Consider the following 24589-nt stretch of genomic DNA (forward strand, 5'->3'; position numbering starts at 1 on the left):
TAACAATACAGAGGCGGATGCAAGATGCAAGCACGATGGTTTAATGAATACAGGTTACAGCAGCAACAGGACAGACAGACTGTACTCCAGACGGAATCCGACCCAGGGGACTAGGGCGCATCCTCCTATGTGGCGTGCTGAGAAACCCAGGGAGAGTGTCCGATGGGTAGGAAGGAGCACAGCAGATAATCCACACAAGGGCGGCGAGATGATGAGAACGACACACGACACAACCTCAGGGAAGAACGACAACAAGAAACACTGGTTACAGAACATTTTTTTTTAAATTTTACCTTTATTTAACCAGGTCAGTTAAGAACATAATTTTCACGGCCTGGGAACAGTGGGGTTAACTGCCTGAGGGGCAGAACGACAGATTTGTACCTTGTCAGCTCGGGGTTTGAACACTCCGGTTACTACAACGAACGCTGCCGCCCCAATATAAAGGGAAGATAAGTGATTCCAGCTGGCGCAGACAATCAGGCCGAGATTGGGAACCACGCCACACAAACACGGGAGAGAGAGAGAGAAAAGGAAAAGGAGGCAGTGGATTCATGAACTGTGACACATACCCCCCTAGGGAACGCCTCTTGGCGTTCCCAGGCGAATTTACCTGTCGATTGAAATCATCGATAAGGGAGTGATCCAGAATGTCCCTAGCAGGTACCCAACTTCTCTCCTCCGGGCCGCAACCCTCCCAGTCCACCAGGTACTGGAATCCGCGTCCCTCCTTCTAGAGTCCAAAATACGATTGACAGAAAAGGTGGTTCCCATCAACAAGTCGTGTAGCAAGGGGGAACGGACCAGTGGGTTAATGCGTGCCTGAAACACAGGTTTTATTTAGACACATGAAAGGTAGGATGAATTCTCCTATACGCCGGAGGAAGCTGGAGCCGGACCGCCACCGGACTAATGATCCTGGTGACTTTGAACGGGCCGATAAATTTAAAGCTTGTTCGAAACGGATCGGAGTGGAATGTTCTTAGTAGAAAGCCACACTCTTTGGCCAACGACGTATACCGGAGGCTTCGACCGGTGGCGATCGGGCCTTAGTCTTGGTGCGCCCCACCCGGAGAAGAGTCTCACGGGCTCTGCCCATGCGTGACGGCACCTCTGGATGAAAGCGTGAGCGGAGGGAACAGGACACCTCGGACTCCGTACTGGGAAAGATAGGTGGCTGGTAACCTAAACTACACTCAAACGGAGAGAGACCCGTGGCTGCCACTGGTAATTGTGAGCGTACTCAACCATAGAGAGTTGTTGACTCCAGGAAGAGGGATTCTTAGAAACCAAACATCGCAACACTCTCTCCAAATCTTGGTTGGCCCTCTCCGCTTGACCGTTGCTCTGGGGATGAAACCCTGAAGACAGGCTGACACTCGCTCCCAGTAACCTACAAAACTCTTGCCAAAACTTGGACACAAATTGGGGCCCCCTGTCAGAAACTACGTCCATCGGCAGACCATGTAAGCGAAAGACGTGATCCACGACAGTTACCGCTGTCTCCTTGGCAGATGGTAATTTAGACAAGGGAATAAAATGAGCCGCCTTCGAGAACCGGTCCACCACGGTCAAAACAACCGTCTTGCCCTGGGAGGGCGGGAGGGCGGTAACAAAATCTAGCGCGATGTGGGACCAGGGTCTCGAAGGGACCGACAGCGGTTGGAGTAACCCATCTGGGGGTCGACAGAAGTCTTCCCAGTGGCACAAACCGAGCAAGCCAAGACAAAACTGTGAATGTCACGAGCCATCAGTGGCCACCAAAAGCGTTGCTTAACCAAAAAGCTAGTGCGACTGACTCCTGGATGACACGCTACGTTGGAGCAATGCCCCACCGAATAACATCGGACCGACACCCTCCGGCACAAACAACCGATTAGGCGGGCAACCGGGCGGAGGCGTTACCCCTTCTAAGGCCGTTTGACCCTCGATTCAACCTCCCATGTGAGGTGGGAGACCACTAGGGTCCCGGTAGGATGCACTCGGGAGTGGATGGGCTACGGAATGGTCAAAAATGCGAGAAAGGGAATCGGGTTTGACATTCTTGGAACCCGGCGGGATACGAGAGAGAAGTCAAAACGTCCGAAAGAGTGCCCACCGCGCCTGCCTGGAGTTGAGTCGCTGGCGGTTCTGATATATTCCAAATTTTTTGTGATCGGTCCAAACTATAAAAGGTACCCCGAACCCTCTAACCAATGGCGCCACTCCTCCAGTGCTAACTTCACTGCCAACAACTCTCTGTTGCCAATGTCGTAGTTGCGTTCGCAGGTGATAACCGATGGGAAAGGAACGCGCAAGGGTGCATCTTGTCGTCAGAAAGAGGAACGTTGGGAAAGTACCGCACCTACCCCCACCTCTGAAGCGTCCACCTCCACCACGAACTGACGCGAGGGATCGGGAGCTATGAGGATGGGAGCCGAAACAAAGCGGCTCTTGAGTTTGACGAATGCAGCCTCGGCTGTATCGGACCACCTGAACGTCACTCTGGGGAGGTTAAGGCGGTAAGAGGAGCGACTATCTGGCTAAAGTTGCGAACGAACGCCGGTAGAAATTGGCGAATCCCAGAAACCTCTGTAGGGCCTTCACGGGAATCTGGGCTTGGCCAATCCACCACAGCCTTAACCTTGTCAGGATCCATGCGAGTACCTTCAGTCGAGACGATGTAACCTAGGAATGGAACGGATTGTGCATGAAAATGCATTTCTCCGCCTTGACAAAAAGTCCATTCTCCAACAACCTCTGAAGCACTCGTCTGACGTGCTGAACGTGTTCCTGGAGAGAAGAAGAAAAAAATCAGTATGTCATCCAGGTAAACATATATGAACTGATCAATCATATCTCTCAGCACGTCATTTACGAGTGCCTGGAAAACCGCTGGGAGTTGGATAGCCCAAAAGGCATGACCAAATATTCGAAGTGCCCTCTGGGGGTGTTAAACGGTCTTCCATTCGTCCCCCCCCCCTTATGCGAACCAAATGATATGCATTACGTAAATCCAACTTAGTGAACACGGATGCTCCCTGTAACCTTTCAAAGGCTGAGGACATCAACGGTAAGGGATAGGTATTTTTCACTGTGATGTTATTCAACCCACGGTAATCAATGCAAGGACGCAGAGATCCGTCCTTCTTCTCCACAAAGAAGAACCCCGCCCCCGCTGGAGAAGAGGAAGGACGAATGAATCCAGATGCCAGAGAACCAGAGATGTATCTCTCCATAGCCTCCCTCTCAGGAACAGAGAGTGAATATAACTTGCCTTTAGGCGGAGACTCACCTGGCAATAATTCTATTGCACAGTCATAGGGACGATGCGGAGGAAGAGAAGCAGCACGGGACTTACTGAACACCTCCTTCAGGTCGAGGTATTCAACGGGCACGTTAGACAAATCCACCGCCTCCTCTAGAAACACAGAATCAGACACAGACGAACAAGCAGACACTAAACAGGACTCAAGACATTTGTTACTCCACATGGATATAGAATTATGACCCCAGTCAACTCTGGGGTTGTGTTGGTGTGAGCCAAGGGTGGCCGAGAACTAATGGTGCAAGGGGTGAGTCCATGAGTAGAAATGATAGTGTCTCAGTGTGATTGCCAGAAGTGATGAGTGTGATAGGTTCAGTGGTGTGAGAAATGTTGGGTAGTTCTTGACCATTGAGAGCGTTGACGGATATCTTGTGCGTGAGTGAGGTGATAGGAATCTGGAGTTTGTGAGCGAGCTTGAAGTCCATGAAATTACCCTCTGCTCCTGAGTCCAGTAAGGCTTGGGTGTCGTGCGTGTGGTTGGCCCATCTTAGTCTTACCGGGAGGAGAGTAGATGATGAGGTCTTCTCTGTGGTGACACCACCCGATAGTAGCCTCATTCTTACTACCGGGCCTAATCTTTTACCGGGCAGGAGTGGATAAAGTGGCCCGCTCTACCACAGTAGAGACAGAGTCCTTGGGATCTCCGCCTCTCCCTCTCTTCCCGGGAGAGGCGAGCTCTCCCCAGCTGCATGGGTTCGTGAGCGGAGGTTGAACTGGCCGTGTTCCCGCCGCTTGCATGCCAGCCCTCCGTGTCGTTATACGGTCTGTTAGGGCATGCTCGGCGGCCAACACGACTCAGACGAGCGTCGACCCTCAAGGCTAGTTCCACTAGTCCATTTAAACTCCTGGGAAGGTCCAGAACATAAATCTCCTTCTGGATCCGGTCCTCCAGCCCATGCAGGAACATGTCCCACTGCGCCTCCTCGTTCCACTGACACTCTGCGGCCAGAGTGCGGAATTGGATGGAGTATTCCGATACTGAACGGTCTCCTTGGCGAAGGTCAGCGAGTAGTCTGGCCGCCTCCCTACCCGCCACGGCCCGATCGAAGACCCTTCTCATCTCCTCGGAGAGTGTCTGGAAAAGAGGTGCAGCATGGGTCCTGGTTCGCCCACACCGCCGTTCGCCAAAGAGCCGCTTTGCCTGATAGCAGTGTGAGTACGAATGCTACCTTAGACTGTTCACGGTTGAAGGTCCGTGGCTGCAACGAGAAATGCATGGAACATCTCGTAAGAAAAGCTCTGCAATAGTCAGGATCACCTGAATAACCCTCTGGTGTCGGTAGCCGTGGCTCTAGCTGGGAATCCGGCTCTGGCGGGGCGGGTTGAACTGCCGGTGTAGGTGGCGCAGCGAGACCCCTCAGATGTTGTAATTGTTGGGTCAGCTGGGATACCTGCGTCGCAATGGCTTGTACTTCCCGACCTGTGCTGAAGATGTTCTCCTCTTGTTGATCCATTCTCGTGATACTACGGGAAATGAATTCGGTCAGACTCGTTGAACTCGCTGCATCCATGGTCGGGTCAGATCGTTCTGTAACAATACAGAGGCGGATGCAAGATGCAAGCAACGATGGTTTAATGAATACAGGTTACAGCAGCAACAGGACAGACAGACTGTACTCAGACGGAATCCGACCCAGGGACTAGGGCGCATCCTCCTATGTGAGCGTGCTGAGAAACCCAGGGGAGAGTGTCCGGATGGGTAGGAAGGAGCACAGCAGATAATCCACACAAGGGCGGCGAGAGATGAGAACGGACACACGACACAACCTCAGGAAGTAACACCGATCTGACAACAAGAAACACTGGTTACAGAACATATAAAGGGAAGATAAGTGATTCCAGCTGGCGCAGACAATCAGGCCGAGATTGGGAACCACGCCCACACAAACACGGGAGAGAGAGAGAGAAAAAGGAAAAGGAGGCAGTGGATTCATGAACCGTGACAAGGAGTCTCTTACCTTGGAGTGGTCAGTGTTATTAGAGTAGTTGTCACACCCTGACCTTAGTTATCTTTGTTTTCATTATTATTTTGGTTAGATCAGGGTGTGACGAGGTTGGGTATGTTAGTTTTTGTATTGTCTAGGGTTTTTTGTAGATCTAGAAGTTTTTGTTAGTCTAGACAATTGTATGTCTTTGGTGGCCTGAAATGGATCCCAATCAGAGGCAGCTGTTTATCGTTGTCTCTGATTGGGGATCATATTCAGGTAGCCATTTGCCTAGTCCTTTTGTGGGTTCTTGGTCTATGTTTAGTTGCCTGTCTGCACGACGCATATTAGCGTCACGGTTTGTTCTTTTGATAGTTTGTTCAGTGTTATTTCTATAATTAATTAAAGAAGAATTACGCTTACCACGCTGTGCCTTGGTCTCCTCCTTACGACGACCGTGACAACAGTAGTCTCTAACCTTGGGGTGGTCAGTGTTATTATAGATCAGTCGTCACTTACCTCGGGGTGGTCAAAGTTATTATAGAGCAGGAGTATCTTACCTTGGGGTGGTCAAAGTTATTATAGAGCAGTAGTCTCTTACCTTGGGGTGGTCAGTGTTATTATAGATCAGTAGTCTCTTACCTTGGGGTGGTCAGTGTTATTATAGAGCAGTAGTATCTTACCTTGGGGTGGTCAGTGTTATTATAGAGCAGGAGTCTCTTACCTTGGGGTGGTCAGTGTTATAGAGCAGTAGTCTAGTCTCTTACCTTGGGGTGGTCAGTGTTATTCAGTGTCTATTATAGATAGAGCAGTAGTCTCTTACCTTGCGGTGGTCAGTGTTATTAGAGCAGTAGTCTCTTACCTTGGGGTGGTCAGTGTTATTATAGAGCAGTAGTCTCTTACCAGTCAGTCTCAGTAGTCTCTTACCTTGGGGTGGTCAGTGTTATTATAGAGCAGTAGTCTCTTACCTTGGGGTGGTCAGTGTTATTATAGATCAGTAGTCTCTTACCTTGGGGTGGTCAGTGTTATTATAGAGCAGTAGTCTCTTACCTTGGGGTGGTCAGTGTTATTATAGAGCAGTAGTCTCTTACCTTGGGGTGGTCAGTGTTATTATAGAGCAGTAGTCTCTTACCTTGGGGTGGTCAGTGTTAGTGTTTATAGAGCAGTAGTCTCTTACCTTGGGGTGGTCAGTGTTATTATAGATCAGTAGTCTCTTACCTTGGGGTGGTCAGTGTTATTATAGAGCAGTAGTCTCTTACCTTGGGGTGGTCAGTGTTATTATAGAGCAGTAGTCTCTTACCTTGGGGTGGTCAGTGTTATTATAGATCTCAGTAGTCTTACCTTGGGGTTGTCAGTGTTATTATAGATCAGTAGTCTCTTACCTTGGGGTTGTCAGTGTTATTATAGATCAGTAGTATCTTACCTTGGGGTGGTCAGTGTTATTAGAGCAGTAGTCTCTCTTACCTTGGGGTGGTCAGTGTTATTATAGAGCAGTAGTCTCTTACCTTGGGGTGGTCAGTGTTATTTATTATCAGTGTTATTATAGCAGTAGTCTCTTACCTTGGGGTGGTCAGTGTTATTATAGAGTCTCTTAGTAGTCAGTAGTCTCTTACCTTGGGGTGGGGTGGTCAGTGTTATTATAGATCAGTAGAGCAGTAGTCTCTTACCTTGGGGTGGTCAGTGTTATTATAGAGCAGTAGTCCTCTTACCTTGGGGTTGTCAGTGTTATTATAGATCAGTATTATAGATCAGTAGTCTCTTACCTTGGGGTGGTCAGTGTTATTATAGAGCAGTAGTCTCTTAGCAGTAATCTCTTACCTTGGGGTTGTCAGTGTTATTATAGATCATTAGTATCTTACCTTGGGGTTGTCAGTGTTATTATAGATCAGTAGTCTCTTACCTTGGGGTTGTCAGTGTTATTATAGAGCAGTAGTCCCTTACCTTGGGGTTGTCAGTGTTATTATAGATCAGTAGTCTCTTACCTTGGGGTGGTCAGTGTTATTATAGCAGTAATCTCTTACCTTGGGGTTGTCAGTGTTATTATAGATCAGTAGTATCTTACCTTGGGGTTGTCAGTGTTATTATAGATCAGTAGTCTCTTACCTTGGGGTTGTCAGTGTTATTATAGATCAGTAGTATCTTACCTTGGGGTTGTCAGTGTTATTATAGAGCAGTAGTCTCTTACCTTGGGGTGGTCAGTGTTATTATAGAGCAGTATTCTCTTACCTTGGGGTGGTCAGTGTTATTATAGAGCAGTATTCTCTTACCTTGGGGTGGTCAGTGTTATTATATAGCAGTAGTCTCTTACCTTGGGGTGGTCAGTGTTATTATATAGCAGTAGTCTCTTACCTTGGGGTGGTCAGTGTTATTAGAGCAGTAGTCTCTTACCTTGCGGTGGTCAGTGTTATTATAGGCAGTAGTCTCTTACGTTGGGGTGGTTAGTGTTATTATAGAGAAGTAATCTCTTATCTTTGGGTGGTCAGTGTTATTATAGAGTAGTCGACAACATCCGGTCAAATGGCAGAGTTATTTTGAGGGGACAGCAAATTTACACTGTTATACAAGCTGTACACTCACTATTTACATTGTAGCAAAGTGTAATTTCTTCAGTGTTGTCACATGAAAAGATACTCTCAAATATTTACAAAAATGTGAGGGGTGTACCTACTTTTGTGATATACTGTATATATATATATATATATATATATAAATGGAGTAGAATGTAACAGCAAACCCACACATCTCAACACAGCGACCATGCTTCCTTCACTCAATCAACATATTGTGGATTAGAGGGAGCATGGCCGAGATGCGTGTCTGCCGCTCCACCCCTCCCCACATGAAATAGCCTTTTTGAGGCTGTTGAGGTGAGGGCAGGCCCACAACAATGGCCAGATTGAAATGGAACAGCACTACAACCTTATGTTCCCTGTACTCTATATATATCTGTTTATTATACCTGTTGATAAAGAGCTCATACGTGAAACTATTCTAACTCTTTCACAGTGAAAGTGACACTGACTCCGAATGGGAGCCCCCAGTGCCAAGGTGTCCATCCTCCACTGAAGCTGGTTCATCCAGCCGGATCCCTGCTGTCTCCGGCTCCACACCTCCCGGGCCATCTATAGGTGTGAAGGCACTGACAAAGAGGTGGAGGAGGAGGGGAAGTGTGCAACCTGCAAACAAAGGGCCAGACGAGCGTTGGCACATTGTCCTAGAAGATGATGTGGAGCCCCCTCAACTAACATTTAGGACGGAAAGGAAGCCAGGACCTCAGCTGAACATGACTGCAATGGACTGCAGCCCTCTTCAGCCTTTTCAGCTGTTTTTCACCCCATCTGTCGCTTATGTCTAACACGAATAAGTATGGGGCGAAGAAGCAAGCAGGCAAAAAAGTAGCATTGATGCCCATTTCCATGTCAGACCTTTTCTGCTACCTTTCACTGGTTATCTACATGGGGCTGGTGAAGCTGAAAACCCTGAGGGACTACTGGAAAATGTAATCTCTCTACCAACTGCCTTTCCCCCTCACTGTCATGTCTTGAAAAAGGTTTCTGGTTCTCTCACAGGCGCTTCATATCAGTGACCCAGAAGTTGATGAGGTAAATGACAAGAAGTGAGGCACAGCAACGTTTGATAGACTCTGCAAAATCAATCCTCTCTACCCCAACATTGTTGAGCCCTGCAAGACCTATTTTCAGCCAGCCCAGAACCTGTCCATAGATGAGCGGATGGTAGCCTCAAAGGCCAGAATTGGCCTCAAACAATACATGAGAAACAAACCAACTATGTCGGGTTACAAGCTGTTTGTTTTGGCAGAATCTGTGTGTGCCTACACTTGCAATTATTTTGTCTATAAGGGGAAGAACAGTTTTTCTACCGGTAAGGACTTAGCTATGACTCTGTAATGTAGTTATTGGATTTTCAACTGCTGGGGAAGGGCTACAAACAGTTTGTGGATACCTTAGGAAGCTGGATGTGTGGGCTTGTGACACCATTCGTACCAACAGGGTGGGCTTTCCAAAGACAAAGGTGAACGACATGCCTAGTCAGGCTGAGCGGGTTACCATGCGATGGATCCGTGAAGAAGGCCTGCTGTTTGTGAAGTGGATGGATACCAGAGAGGTGGTGATGTGCACAACAATCCACACGTCCTTCAGTGGAGATCACATCGTCAGGCGTGTGAAGGACGGTAGCGGGGCATGGACCACAAAAAATGTCCCCATTCCAGCTGCTGTGAAGGACTACAACAAGAGCATGGGAGGTGTGGTCCTGTCAGATGCACTGATAGGCTATTACAATGTTCTCCACAAGACCATGAAATGGTACAAGACATTCAAAATCATTTCATCGACATTGCTGTGGTGAATGCATTCATCCTACACAAGGAAATGGCTAAGAGCTGCAGAAAGCCCTCCATCTCACAGCTAGCCTTCAGAGAGCTGCTCATCAAGGAGCTTGCTGGCTACAGCACCACTGCACCACGTTCTGGCCCCTCTACCTCTGTCCCTTCTGCTCCTGCCACAAGTGATGTTCATCTGCCCAAATGTATTTCTGCAGGCATGGATGTGCCTCAGGGCCAAAAGGGTACAGCAGTAGAGGCATCGTTGTGTTCTTTGCAAAATGAAGTCCCCCATCACCTGCACCACATGCTTGGTGACACTCTGCTTTACAGCAGAAAGAGATTGATATGGCACATGGCATCAGCAGCACAATATTGTGTAGAGGACTGAGGGTCTTCCAAATATTGAAAGTGTGTAAATTGTTACCCTTGTTATTTTGTCAATTTAAATATTGTTTTTAGTCTTTTTTTGGGGGGGGGTGTTAGAATACCATTTTGGTATTTTGTATATAGCTATTTGCTTCAAAATATATAACTTCACCAATTCGGCCACTTGGGTACATTTGGGCAACTTGTGTGGGACACCTGGGTGACTTCATGCTAAATGTCATGTAGCACACTCATTCCGGAAGTTATCATTCTGAAACTTTGCACAAGTACTGTTGCCCTCTTATGTTTTTTCACTGAAATTGTCCCCATCATCCTATCTGAAAGTTTGTTTTGTCTTGTTTATTTTAAAGATGATGCAACAACAATAAAAAGAAAAAAAATGTATATGATTTTCCTTATATTATTTAAACCAGATCTATTGTGTTATATTCTCCTACATTCCTTTCATATTTCCACAAACTTCAGAGTGTTTTCTTTCAAATGATAATATGCATATCCTTGCTTCTGGGCCTGAGCTACAGACAGTTAGATTTGGGTATGTCTTCAGGCGGAAATTTAATTGAGAAGAGGGGGGGGGTTAGCTTAAAGAGGTTAATTGATTGCTTGGGGTAATCATTTATATTTGGTACAGTTAGTTAAGATGGCCGACTACATCAACAAACAGGTGATTGAATTAAACAAAGTTACAGAAGAAAACCGGAACAGATTAACGAGGAGCGTGAAGACTGAGACCCATCTCTCAGGTAAGAACTAAGGAATATCTTTCACACACTCAGATGCAGGCAGGTACGAACGCACACACACACACGCACGCACACACACACACACACACACACACACACACACACACACACACACACACACACACACACACACACACACACAAAATAGGAAAAACACTTCTGGTTGGTTCAGTTGGTATGGAGCAGGGTGTTCAAAACCTTCTGGTGTCACGTACACTAAAATGTATCAATTAAATTGTTTTACTTCAGGTAATGAAACTAATTTGAACTATTTAAATGTGATTAATTGAAAATAACATTTTTAAACAACACAGTGTACACAGTGCACATACACCCTGCCGGGACTGGAAAAATGAAACCACTCTTAAATGCATAGACAGAACTATGCATGCAAGGACTGATCCTCCACGAGTTGAAAATGATAGTTTCAACAATCTGAGGCTACACAGTGTTTGTTAACAGTTCCATGGTAGAACAAGCTTATATTTTGGGTCCTGATGGGGTTAGAAAGTTAAACTAATCTCATGAGGCATTTACAGAATAAGCTACATACAAGAATCAATGGGGAAATATTATTCATTTAAAAGTAAAAAATGAAATGTGATATAGCAATCACAGATAGACCCTTTAAATCATGCTTCGGCTATATTGTGTAATTTTGGTAATTTCTTCATACTGTAGCTTCCTGTTCATCTGTTGTGAGGTGACCACAAGTTTGAGTAAAGTGTTGCTGCCTACCCTCAATCGAAAGAAAACCAATGACGCAATGGAAATGTTTGGCTTTCAGAATTCTAATCATAATCATTAGTGATGTAGGATGATGGTGTGTGTGTTTCTGTAACTGTGTGTGTATGTGTGTGTGTGTGTGTGTGTGTGTGCCTGTTCCTCTGCAGATGGAAGACTAAGTCTCTACAGGCTGGCTGCTGTGTGTTTAGGAGTGCTGTGTGTTCGACAAGTAACTCTCAACCACTCCCTGAGACTGGCTTTCTGTGAGTGAGTCTGTGTCCCAAATGACACTCCATTAGTGCACTGGTCAAACATAGTGCACTAATATAGGGGATAGCATGCCATTTGGGAATGTAGGGCGTCATTTGGGACCCTATTCCATGTATAGTGCATTACTTTAACCCTGGCCTATAGGAAAAGATATGTAATTTATTATCACACTATAGTTCTGTTCACACAAAGCAAGGATCACAATTCGTACTTACAGACGTTACATAGCTTCTGGGACCAGCAGTGTTTCAAAATTGTTGACACAAAAAATGTATGAAAATACCACAACCACAGTGTCCCAAATATCATCCTATCCTCTTTAAAGTACACTATTTTTAAAACGGGCACTTAAGGCTTTGGTCAAAATCAGCTCACCATATAAGGAGTATAGTGTCATTTGGAACACATCACAGGAACTTCTCTTTTCTTTCTTTCAGCCCGTTGTAATGAAGAAAGAAAACATTTAGAGGCCTGTTACAACACCACTGGTCTGGAGCAAGACAGAGACCAAACAGATACCAGTAGAGGTATCATTTACCTGTGTACAGACAGATACCAGTAGAGGTATCATTGACCTGTGTACAGACAGATACCAGTAGAGGTATCATTGACCTGTGTACAGACAGATACCAGTAGAGGTATCATTGACCTGTCTACAGACAGATACCAGTAGTGGTATCATTGACCTGTGTACAGACAGATACCAGTAGTGGTATCATTGACCTGTGTACAGACAGATACCAGTAGTGGTATCATTGACCTGTGTACAGACAGATACCAGTAGAGGTATCATTGACCTGTGTAAAGACAGATACCAGTAGAGGTATCATTGACCTGTGTACAGACAGATACCAGTAGAGGTATCATTGACCTGTGTACAGACAGATACCAGTAGTGGTATCATTGACCTGTGTACAGACAGATACCAGTAGAGGTATCATTGACCTGTGTACAGACAGATACCAGTAGAGGTATCATTGACCTGTGTACAGACAGATACTAGTAGAGGTATCATTGACCTGTGTACAGACAGATACCAGTAGAGGTATCATTGACCTGTGTACAGACAGATACCAGTAGTGGTATCATTGACCTGTGTACAGACAGATACCAGTAGAGGTATCATTGACCTGTGTACAGACAGATACCAGTAGAGGTATCATTGACCTGTGTACAGACAGATACCAGTAGAGGTATCATTGACCTGTGTACAGACAGATACCAGTAGAGGTATCATTGACCTGTGTACAGACAGATACCAGTAGAGGTATCATTGACCTGTGTACAGACAGATACCAGTAGAGGTATCATTGACCTGTGTACAGACAGATACCAGTAGAGGTATCATTGACCTGTGTACAGACAGATACCAGTAGAGGTATCATTGACCTGTGTACAGACAGAGACCAGTAGAGGTATCATTGACCTGTGTACAGACAGATACCAGTAGAGGATCATTGACCTGTGTACACCAGTAGTGTACAGACAGTACCAGTACAGTATCATTGACCTGTGTACAGACAGATACCAGTAGAGGTATCATTGACCTGTGTACAGACAGATACCAGTAGAGGTATCATTGACCTGTGTACAGACAGATACCAGTAGAGGTATCATTGACCTGTGTACAGACAGATACAGACAGTAGAGGTATCATTGACCTGTGTACAGACAGATACCAGTAGAGGTATCATTGACCTGTGTGTACAGACAGATACCAGTAGAGGTATCATTGACCTGTGTACAGACAGATACCAGTAGAGGTATCATTGACCTGTGTACAGACAGATACCAGTAGAGGTATCATTGACCTGTGTACAGACAGATACAGTAGAGGTATCAGTGACCTGTGTACAGAACAGATACCAGTTACTGAGTGATCAGACAGACCAGTGTACAGACAGATACCAGTCCTGCAAAACAGACAAACCAGTTACTGAGCAGGAGAGTACAGACTACCAGAAAGGTTCATACAGGTTTGAGAGAAGAGTGACCAGTTCTACAGAGAGACCAGTAGGTCAAACTCTGAGTTGTTCAGACCAGTTCTTAGAGGTATCAGTCTAACTCTGTGTTGTTCATTACCCTAGGTTCTAAAGTGATCAAAGGGTTCATATTCGGGTTCTGAGAGAGTGTCAGTCTAACTCAGTTTGTTCATACTCTAGGTTCTGAGAGAGAGGTCAGTCTGTCAGTTTGTTCATACTCTAGGTTCTGAGAGAGAGGTCAGTCTAACTCTGTGTTGTTCATATTCTAGGTTCTGAGAGAGTGATCAGTCTAACTCTGTGTTGTTCATATTCTAGGTTCTGAGAGAGTGATCAGTCTAACTCTGTGTTGTTCATATTCTAGGTTCTGAGAGAGTGATCAGTCTAACTCTGTGTTGTTCATATTCTAGGTTCTGAGAGAGTGATCAGTCTAACTCTGTGTTGTTCATATTCTAGGTTCTGAGAGAGTGATCAGTCTAACTCTGTGTTGTTCATACTGCAGGTTCTGAGATAGTGGTCAGTCTAACTCTGTGCTGTTCATACTCTAGGTTCTGAGAGAGTAATCAGTCTAACTCTGTGTTGTTCATACTCTAGGTTCTGAGAGTGAGGTCAGTCTAACTCTGTGTTGTTCATACTCTAGGTTCTGAGAGAGTGGTCAGTCTAACTCTGTGTTGTTCATACTCTAGGTTCTGAGAGAGTGGTCAGTCTAACTCTGTGTTGTTCATACTCTAGGTTCTGAGAGAGTGGTCAGTCTAACTCTGTGTTGTTCATACTCTAGGTTCTGAGAGAGTGGTCAGTCTAACTCTGTGTTGTTCATACTCTAGGTTCTGAGAGAGTGGTCAGTCTAACTCTGTGTTGTTCATTCTAGGTTTGAGAGAGAGTGGTCAGTTCTAACTCTGTGTTGTTCATACTCTAGGTTCTTAGAGAGTGGTCAGTCTAACTCTGTGTTGTTCATACTCTAGGTTCTTAGAGAGTGGTCAGTCTAACTGTGTTGTTCATACTCTGGGTTCTTAGAGAGTTCAGTCAAACTCTGTGTTGTTCATATTCTAGGTTCTGAGAGAGTGGTCAGTCTAACTCTGTGTTGTTCATACTCTAGGTTTTGAGAGAGTGGTCAGTCTAACTCTGTGTTGTTCATACTCTAGGTTCTTAGAGAGTGGTCAGTCTAACTCTGTGTTGTTCATACTCTAGGTTCTTAGAGAGTGGTCAGTCTAACTCTGTGTTGTTCATACTCTAGGTTCTTAGAGAGTGGTCAGTCTAACTGTGTTGTTCATACTCTGGGTTCTGAGAGAGTGATCAGTCTAACTCTGTGTTGTTCATACTCTAGGTTTTGAGAGAGTGGTCAGTCTAACTCTGTGTTGTTCATACTCTAGGTTTTGAGAGAGTGGTCAGTCTAACTCTGTGTTGTTCATACTCTAGGTTCTTAGAGAGTGGTCAGTCTAACTCTGTGTTGTTCATACTCTAGGTTCTTAGAGAGTGGTCAGTCTAACTCTGTGTTGTTCATACTCTAGGTTCTTAGAGAGTGGTCAGTCTAACTGTGTTGTTCATACTCTAGGTTTTGAGAGAGTGGTCAGTCTAACTCTGTGTTGCTAGGTTCTTAGAGAGTTCAGTCTAACTCTGTGTTGTACTCTAGGTTCTTAGAGAGTGGTCAGTCTAACTCTGTGTTGTTCATACTCTGAAAAAGGTTCTTTAGAGAGTGGTGAAGTCTAACTTTTGTTCATACTCTAGGTTCTTAGTGGTCAGTCTAACTCTCTGAAGAATGATCTGAGAGAGTGGCCAGTATATTGCAGGTATTGGAGGATGGATATGGTGGTGGGTGGAGAATGTGCTGGTCATCAAATGAGAATGGTGGGACTATCAGTGACTGGATCTGTGAAAAAGGCTCTTTGTAGGTACTGCTGTTGAAGGAACTCTTTACTGTATCTGAAGAATGATCATATATGTTGGTAGAATGGCTGTACAAATGAGAAGTTGGAGAGAAAGGCACACACACACACACACACACACACACACACACACACACACACACACACACACACACACACACACACACAAAACAAAACAAATTAGGAACATATAACTCAATAGCTGTTGTCAATGTTAAAATTTACAGTTCATTATGTATCATTTCTTGTAGACTGTACACAAATCTCTCTCTCTCTAGCTCTTTTTATTAGCAACATGTCATGTGACTTCCATGACATTTTTTTCATTATCAATTATTATAAATAACTTTTATAATAAGAAGAACAAAGGCACAGATTAATAAATAAAGGAAAAATGTCCTCTGAGTTCTACCAGCTTCCTGATTGAATGTGAGTCACAAAGTGCGAGCCATAATTTCACATCCTTACGAACAATGTCACATATAGTTATTGCGAAATATGACATCTTGCTTGGAAGTGATTGGATACTTAAAACATTCTTTCAACTGCAGTGCACCACAGACAGACAACAGAGACACCAATGGAGACGCATATCAGAGCAACTACTCAACTACTAGTCACTGAAGTTAGAATCATACAGTAGATATTACCATTAGGAGTCAGGTAGAAAGGTAATCATTAGTAAGTAAATACTGTTAGTACAAGTAACTTAGAATCATAGATATTACAATAGAGGCCAGTCAGACTGAATTAGTTGATTCATTGATTGATTGGTTTAATCATTGATATCCGGTACTGTTAGTTAAGATGGCCGACTACGTCAACAAACAGGTGATTGAATTGAATGAAGTTTCTGAAGAAAACCGGAACAGATTAACGAGGAGCGTGAAGACTGAGAACCATCGCTCAGGTAAGAACTAAGTATTCTAAGTATCTTAGTGTCTCACACAGGAGCTGAGGCACGCAGGCAGGTCTGCACGTACAAACTGAACGCATTCACACACTAATACCACACACTATAAAAACACTTGTACATTTGTATTGTTCTGTCTTCTGGGTGGTTCAGTTAGAATGGAGCAGGGTGTTCAAAACCTGCTGGGGTCACGTACACGAAAATGTATCAATTCAATGTATTTTTTTACAACTATTTAAATAAGATTGATGATAACGGTTTTTTAGAAACAACACAGTGGACACGCCGCCAATGTTTTTGGTAAACAGCAGGGGCTGGAAAAAATGTAACCACTCTCAAATTCATAGAGAGAGCTACAGTATGTCTGCAAGGAGTGACCATTCACGATAAAAATGATAGTTTGAACCATGAGGCTACATACACAGTGTTTGTTTACAAATCCATAGTTTATCATTTTATGGTAAAACAAGTTTATATTTGGGTTCTGATGGGGCTAGACAGTTAAGCTCATGAGGTATTTCTCAGTTACATTTTTAAAGAATCAAATAGGTAAATATCATTCATTTAAATTGATGTTAAAAAAATGGATATAGCAATCGCAGATCTACTCTTTAAATCATGCTTAAGCTATATTGTGTCATTTCTACATACAGCAGCTTCCTGGTAATCAGAGTTGAGATAAACCACACTCTTGAGCAAACGGTTGCTGCCAACCCTCCATTGGGGGAAAACCAATGACACATTCGAAATGTTTGGTTCTCAGAATTAGTTAGGGACGTGGGAAGATGTGTGTTATGTTTTAATCTGAATCATTAATGATGATGATTGTGTGTGTGTGTGTGTGTGTGTGTGTGTGTGTGTGTGTGTGTGTGTGTGTGTGTGTGTGTGTGTGTGTGTGTGTGTGTGTGTGTGTGTGTGTGTGTGTGTGTGTGTGTGTGTGTGTGTGTGTGTGTGTGCGCGATTGTTTCTCTGCAGATGGAAGACTAAGACTCTACAGGCTGGCTGCTGGGTGTTTAGGAGTGCTGTGTGTTCTACAAGTCACTCTCAACATCTCCCTGAGACTGGCTTTCGGTGAGTGTATTGTTATCTAATCATTACACTATATCAGAGTCCCAAATGACACACTATTAGCGCTCTGGTCTAAAGTAATGCACTCTATAGGAAACAGAGCGCCATTTGGGAACCTGTTCCATGTGGGACCCTATTTCATGTTAATGTGTTCATTTTGACCAGGGCCCAAAGGACAGATATGTATGTCATTGTCACACCATAGTTCTGTTCTCACAAAGCAAGTAACACATTTCAGACTTACAGAAGTTACATAGCTTGTGGGACCAGTAGTTTGACAATATGTTTGAGAAACACACAAAGAACGACAACACCACAACCGTTATCTCCCAAATAGCACCCTATCCTCTTTTAAAGGGCACTACTTTTGACCAGGGTACATAGGGCTTTGGTCCTCGGTACTGCACTATAGAAGGAATAGGGTGTCATTTGGGTGTCATCACATGCAGGAACTTCTTTGTTTTTCAGCAGGCTCTAACGAAGAGAGGAACCAGTTAGAGGCCTGTTACAACACCCTGGCTACAGAAAGGGACAGGTTGAGTGGCATGGTCAGTGTTCTGACCTATGATAAGGTGATTCTGCAGAAGAGGCTCTCTGGGTGTGGTAAGTTGTCAAGTCAGTCACTTGGGCTGCGTCCCCATTCTCTACCTTTCCTTCTCCTGAAGTGTGCACTTGTAGTGTGCACTCGGACACTGGCAGTGTTCTGATTTTCTAACTTTCTCCAGAAGTGTGCACATTTCAGTCATACATTTAAATGCATTGGATTGGTGTAAGCACGGCTAGAAGGAGTTTTCACCATATTCCTTTAAATCCATGAGTGAGAGTGTATGAGTGTACACTTCGGGAGAAGGGTATAGCATCGGAATTTAACCCCTGTGGGCAGCCTCGTTATGAATTTACTAGCAGTTAATTACGATGTTAGAATATGTTGTTCCATAAAGTATAATGTATTTCTCTGACGGAGCTAAACAGTTGTTGGAAAATCTGAAAAAGCTGACGGGAAGGAAACCTGTCCCAATAACCTCTCCTTTCTCCAGCAGTGTGCACTTGTTCACTTCCCTTCCTGGATTTAAAAAGACATGACAGGTATATGGGAATTCCCTCTAGCGCCCATGCCTACACCAACCAAATGCTTTTAGATTTCAGGAGAAAGAAGAGTTTACTGGAACGCAACCCAGACCTGAATATTTAAAAACAATATGGTGGACGCTGTGTGTGTGTGTGTGTGTGTGTGTGTGTGTGTGTGTGTGTGTGTGTGTGTGTGTGTGTGTGTGTGTGTGTGTGTGTGTGTGTGTGTGTGTGTGTGTGTGTGTTGTCTGTAGGTACTGGAAGAGGGGTGGAAGGGAGATACATGGCAGTTCCAACGAGGTGGTCTATGTTGAGGTGTCCTAAAGGATGGAGGATGTTGGGATCCAGCTGCTACTTCCTTTCTACTGGGATGAAAACCTGGCAGGAGAGCAGACTGGACTGTTTTGAGAGAGGAGCAGACCTGGTGATCATAAACAGTGAAGAGGAAAAGGTGAGAGAGAAAGAGAGAGAGAGAGAAGAGAGTAGAGCGAGGGAGAAAGCGAGGGAGAAAGCGAGGGAGACAAGAGAGGAGAGCGAGGGAGAAAGCAAGTCATGATGTTGAGAATGTTTTTATTTAATTAACCTCACTGGGGAGAATTGTACATGAGCAAATGTATGAATATGTTAACAAACAGGATCGAATGTATGACTTTCAGTCTGGTTTTAGACAAACATACTCCACTGATTCATGTCTATTTTACTTGACTTCATCAGGAAAGAGATTGATGAGGGAAATCTGTGTGGAATGGTACCGCTTGACCTACAGAAGGCCTTTGATACAGTCAACCACTGTCTCCTAATCTCCAAACTGGAGGCACTGGGGTTAAGCAGTATCCCTCTAGGCTGGGTAAAGTCCTATTTATCAGGAAGTAGTAGAGGTTAATGGTTCACTGTCTCGGGCAAAACCAATGAGCCTCTGCTGTTTTTATTGTTTAATGATATGAAAGATGCTTGTTCTTGCCATCTTTTTCTTTATGAGGATGACTCTACACTACTGGTGTCTCACAAAAGTTAAACTATGTTGGAGAGCATACTTAACACAAAGCTCACTAACATTAGCAAATGGCTTGGAGATACAGTGCCTTGCGAAAGTATTCGGCCCCCTTGAACTTTGCAACCTTTTGCCACATTTACAGGCTTCAAACATAAAGATATAAAACTGTATTTTTTTGTGAAGAATCAACAACAAGTGGGACACAATCATGAAGTGGAACGACATTTATTGGATATTTCAAACTTTTTTAACAAATCAAAAACTGAAAAATTGGGCGTGCAAAATTATTCAGCCCCTTTACTTTCAGTGCAGCAAACTCTCTCCAGAAGTTCAGTGAGGATCTCTGAATGATCCAATGTTGACCTAAATGACTAATGATGATAAATACAATCCACCTGTGTGTAATCAAGTCTCCATATAAATGCACCTGCACTGTGATAGTCTCAGAGGTCCGTTAAAAGCGCAGAGAGCATCATGAAGAACAAGGAACACACCAGGCAGGTCCGAGATACTGTTATGAAGAAGTTTAAAGCCGGATTTGGATACAAAAAGATTTCCCAAGCTTTAAACATCCCAAGGAGCACTGTGCAAGCGATAATATTGAAATGGAAGGAGTATCAGACCACTGCAAATCTACCAAGACCTGGCCGTCCCTCTAAACGTTCAGCTCATACAAGGAGAAGACTGATCAGAGATGCAGCCAAGAGGCCCATGATCACTGTGGATGAACTGCAGAGATCTACAGCTGAGGTGGGAGACTTTGTCAATAGGACAACAATCAGTCGTATATTGCACAAATCTGGCCTTTATGGAAGAGTGGCAAGAAGAAAGCCATTTCTTAAAACTATCCATAAAAAGTGTCGTTTAAAGTTTGCCACAAGCCACCTGGGAGACACACCAAACATGTGGAAGAAGGTGCTCTGGTCAGATGAAACCAAAATTGAACTTTTTGGTAACAATGCAAAACGTTATGTTTGGCGTAAAAGCAACACAGCTCATCACCCTGAACACACCATCCCCACTGTCAAACATGTTGGTGGCAGCATCATGGTTTGGGCCTGCTTTTCTTCAGCAGGGACAGGGAAGATGGTTAAAATTGATGGAAAGATGGATGGAGCCAAATACAGGACCATTCTGGAAGAAAACCTGATGGAGTCTGCAAAAGACCTGAGACTGGGACAGAGATTTGTCTTCCAACAAGACAATGATCCAAAACATAAAGCAAAATCTACAATGGAATCGTTCAAAAATAAACATATCCAGGTGTTAGAATGGCCAAGTCAAAGTCCAGACCTGAATCCAATCGAGAATCTGTGGAAAGAACTGAAAACTGCTGTTCACAAATGCTCTCCATCCAACCTCACTGAGCTCGAGCTGTTTTGCAAGGAGGAATGGGAAAAAATGTCAGTCTCTCGATGTGCAAAACTGATAGAGACATACCCCAAGCGACTTACAGCTGTAATCGCAGCAAAAGGTGGCGCTACAAAGTATTAACTTAAGGGGGCTGAATAATTTTTCACTTTTGGATTTCTTAAAAAAGTTTGAAATATCCAATAAATGTCGTTCCACTTCATGATTGTGTCCCACTTGTTGTTGATTCTTTACAAAAAAATACAGTTTTATATCTTTATGTTTGAAGCCTGAAATGTGGCAAAAGGTCGCAAAGTTCAAGGGGGCCGAATACTTTCGCAAGGCACTGTAACAAGCTATCTCTGCAATTAGGGAAAACTGAAGCAATTATTTTTGGATCCAGGCGTAAATTGTGTAGGTTGTCTGAAATCAGAGTGGAGTTTGGGGGTGAGGTGCTGACTACTAAAACCTCTGTTAGCTACTTGGGATGTATCCTTGATGGAAGCTTGGATGGTGTGAGCATGGCCAATAAGGTGCTAGGGAAGGTTAATGCCAGGACTAAGTTTTTGGCTAGAATGTCCAAGCTGCTTGATAAGGACTCCATGAAAGTGCTAGCTACTGCCCTCATTCAATGCAATTTTGACTATGCTTGTACTTCCTTGTTTGGGGGCTTATCTAAACTTATGTAGGGGAAGTTCAAGATAGCCCAGAATAAGTTGATCAGGGTAGTATTGAAGGTGAGTCCACGTACTCACATAGGCAGGAGCTGCTTTCAGGAACTAAACTGGCTGCCTGTTGAGGCTCGGGTGTCCCAGATGAGACTAAGTTTGGTTTACAGGAGTATTTATGGTCCTGCACCCAGATATTTAAGTGATTACATTCCTCGTGTTAGGGATGCACACAATCACAGCACCAGATTAGGTATTAATGTGCTTGTATGGCTTTTAAGTTTTATGTGTGCTTGTTTTTTTTAAATGGTCGAAATAATAAACTAAACTAAACTAAACTAACCATAACAGAAGTTGTTGTACCAGCTGGATGGTGATGCAGATCTCCTGGTCTGGATTGGTCTGACTGACTCCGTTAATGAGGGGACCTGGAAATGGGTGGACGGCACACCACTGACCACATCGTAAGAGAAATTACTACTTTTATAATACGGCTCTAACATCTGGATAGCATTTAGGATGATGTTTCTACCACAGTATCTGACAGTGTCTGACATTTTCACCTGTGTGTCTAATGTGTGTCCTGTCCTCAGTGGAATGCATAAACAACATTTGGGGAGTTTGCCACACCAAGATTTAAATGCTAAAATCGTCACTGGACAGCATGGCCAATTTATTTACCATTTTCTGGCCCATGGTGTTGCGAGTGAATGTTTATCTTTTTAAGCTTGGAAAAGAAAACATTTCAGACAGATGTTTAAATCCTTAAACCACACACCCTCTCCACCGAATATCTGGCAGGGGAAGCAAAATAGTGATTGCTTTGCAATGTTTGCAGTTAGCCAATGATTCCTTCCAAACCACTCATTGTTCAATTTGCGATTTCCAACTTGTTTTGTAATGTTTATGTCCAATGGCCAATGAGCACTGATACGTTTCATTTATAATTTCTGTTCATATGACAAGGATTTAAAAGGATTTGCCAGTAGATTGTGGACATGATTCATGAGCATGACTGCTTGTCTAGATTGCTAGCTAAGATTTTGAAAGTAACATGATCAGTCCAATCAAAGCTACAGTGTATTCGTAAAGTATTCAGACCACTTGACTTTTTCCACATTTTGTTACGTTGCAGCCTTATTCTAAAATGGATCAAATGAAAACAAATCTTCATCAATATGCACACAATACCCCATCATGACAAAGTGAAACAAATGTATTACACATAAACAACTGAAATACATTATTTACATAAGTATTCAGACCCTTTGCTATGAGACTCGAAATTGAGCTCAGGTGCATCCTGTTTCCATTGTTCATCCTTGAGATGTTTCTACTACTTAATTGGAGACCACCTGTGGTCAATTCAAATTATTGGATTTGATTTGGAAAGGCACACACCTGTCTATATAAGGTCCCACAGTTGAGAGTGCATGTCAGAGCAAAAACCAAGCCATGAGGTCAAAGGAATTATTAGAACTCCCAGACAGCATTGTGTCGAGGAACAGATCTGGGGAAGGGTACCAAAACATTTCTGCGGTGCTGAAGGTCCCCAAGAACACAGTGGCCTCCATCATTCTTAAATGGATTAAGTTTAGAACCACCAAGACTCTTCCTAGAGCTGGCCGCCCGGCCAAACTGAGCAATCGGGGGAGAAGGGCCTTGGTCAGGGAGGTGACCAAGTACCCAATGGTCACTCTGACAGAGCTCCATAGTTCCTCTTTTGAAGCTTCCAGAAAGACAATCATCTCTGCAGCGCTCCACCAATCAGGCCGTTAGTTGACAGTTCATGTCATAGCGAAAATCAAGCCGTGAGGTCGAAGGAATTGTCCATAGAGCTCTGGGACAGAATTCTGTCAAGGCACAGATCTGGGGAAGGGTAGAAAGCTATTTCTGCAGTATTGAAGGTCCCCAAGAACACTGTGACCTCGCTCATTCTTAAATGGAAGAAGTTTGGAAGCACCAAGACACTTGCTAGAGCTGGCCGCCTGGCCAAACAGAGAAATAAGGGGAGATGGTCCTTGGTCAGGAAAGTGAAGAAAGTGAAGAACCCGATGGTCACTCTCACAGAGCTATGGAGTTCCTATGTGGAGATGGGAGAACCTTCCAGAAGGACAACTATCTCTGCAGCACTCCACCAATCAGGCCTTTATGGTAGAGTGGCCAGACGGAAGCCACTCCTCAGTAAAAGGAACATGACAGCCCACTTGGAGTTTGCCAAAAGGCACCTAAAGGATTTTCTCGGACCACGAGAAACAAGATTCTCTGATGAAACCAAGATTGAATGCCAAGCGTCATGTCTGGAGGAAGCCTGGCACCATCGCTACGGTGAAGCATGGTGGTGGCAGCATCATGCCGTGGGGATGTTTTTCAGCAGCTCGGACTGAGAGACTAGCCAGGATCGAGGTAAAAAGGAACAGTGCAAAGTACAGACAGATCCTTGTTGAAAACCTGCTCCAGAGAGCTCAGTACTTCAGAATGGGGCTAAGGTTCACCTTCCAACAGGACAACGAACCTAAGGACACAGCCAAGATAACGTAGGAGTGGCTTTGTGACAAGTCTCTGAATGTCCTTGAGTGGCCCAGCCAGAGCCCGGATTTGAACCCGATCTAACATCTCTGGAGAGACCTGAAAATTGCTGTGCAGTGACACTCCCCATCCAACCTGACAGAGCTTGAGAAGATCTGCAGAGAACAATGGGAGAAACTTCCCAAATACAGGTGTGCCAAGCTTGTAGCTTCATAAACAGTCTGAATTCTTAAGTAAATGTAATATTTCCATTTTTAAAATTTTATACATTTGGAAATATTTCTAAAAAGCTGTTTCTTTCTTTGTCATTATGCGGTAAATTCAATAGATTAATGAGGGGAAAAAAACTATTTAATCAGTTTTAGAATAATGCTTTAACGTAACTAAATGTAGAAAAAGTCAAGAGGTCTGATTACTTTCAGAATGCAATTTAT

At 44.1% G+C, this 24589-nt stretch overlaps 1 protein-coding gene and 1 long non-coding RNA gene across 14 annotated transcripts in view; one reads left to right on the forward strand and one right to left on the reverse strand.

The window, feature by feature from the left end:
* Positions 1 to 6226: 6226 nt before the first annotated feature.
* Positions 6227 to 13934, reverse strand: LOC127924227 (uncharacterized). Of its 7 annotated transcripts, none has more exons than XR_008117243.1 (4): positions 13904 to 13934; positions 6697 to 6737; positions 6451 to 6532; positions 6227 to 6364 (listed from the first exon to the last, which is right to left on the reverse strand). It is a non-coding gene; the product is annotated as an uncharacterized LOC127924227 (long non-coding RNA). The 7 variants fall into 7 exon arrangements; XR_008117249.1 differs by having other exon boundaries at positions 6410 to 6532; XR_008117244.1 differs by lacking the exon at positions 6697 to 6737.
* Positions 13935 to 16100: 2166 nt separating this feature from the next.
* Positions 16101 to 24589, forward strand: part of LOC118381743 (CD209 antigen-like protein E) — a 31938-nt gene continuing 23449 nt past the window's right edge. For 2 of the 7 annotated variants that reach the window (XM_052508767.1, XM_052508766.1), the window contains exons 1-5: positions 16105 to 16475; positions 17454 to 17549; positions 18015 to 18149; positions 18869 to 19065; positions 21993 to 22090. In XM_052508767.1, the coding sequence (XP_052364727.1) occupies positions 16373 to 16475; positions 17454 to 17549; positions 18015 to 18149; positions 18869 to 19065; positions 21993 to 22090 (629 nt within the window). In that variant the 5' untranslated portion in view covers positions 16105 to 16372. Of the gene's footprint in view, positions 16476 to 17453; positions 17550 to 18014; positions 18150 to 18868; positions 19066 to 21977; positions 22091 to 24589 lie in introns of all 7 variants that reach the window. The other 5 variants (XM_052508763.1, XM_052508762.1, XM_052508765.1 and 2 more) reach the window with 4 other exon arrangements.

This window comes from Oncorhynchus keta, unplaced genomic scaffold, assembly GCF_023373465.1.
Source record: "Oncorhynchus keta strain PuntledgeMale-10-30-2019 unplaced genomic scaffold, Oket_V2 Un_contig_3860_pilon_pilon, whole genome shotgun sequence".
NCBI lineage: Eukaryota > Metazoa > Chordata > Actinopteri > Salmoniformes > Salmonidae > Oncorhynchus > Oncorhynchus keta.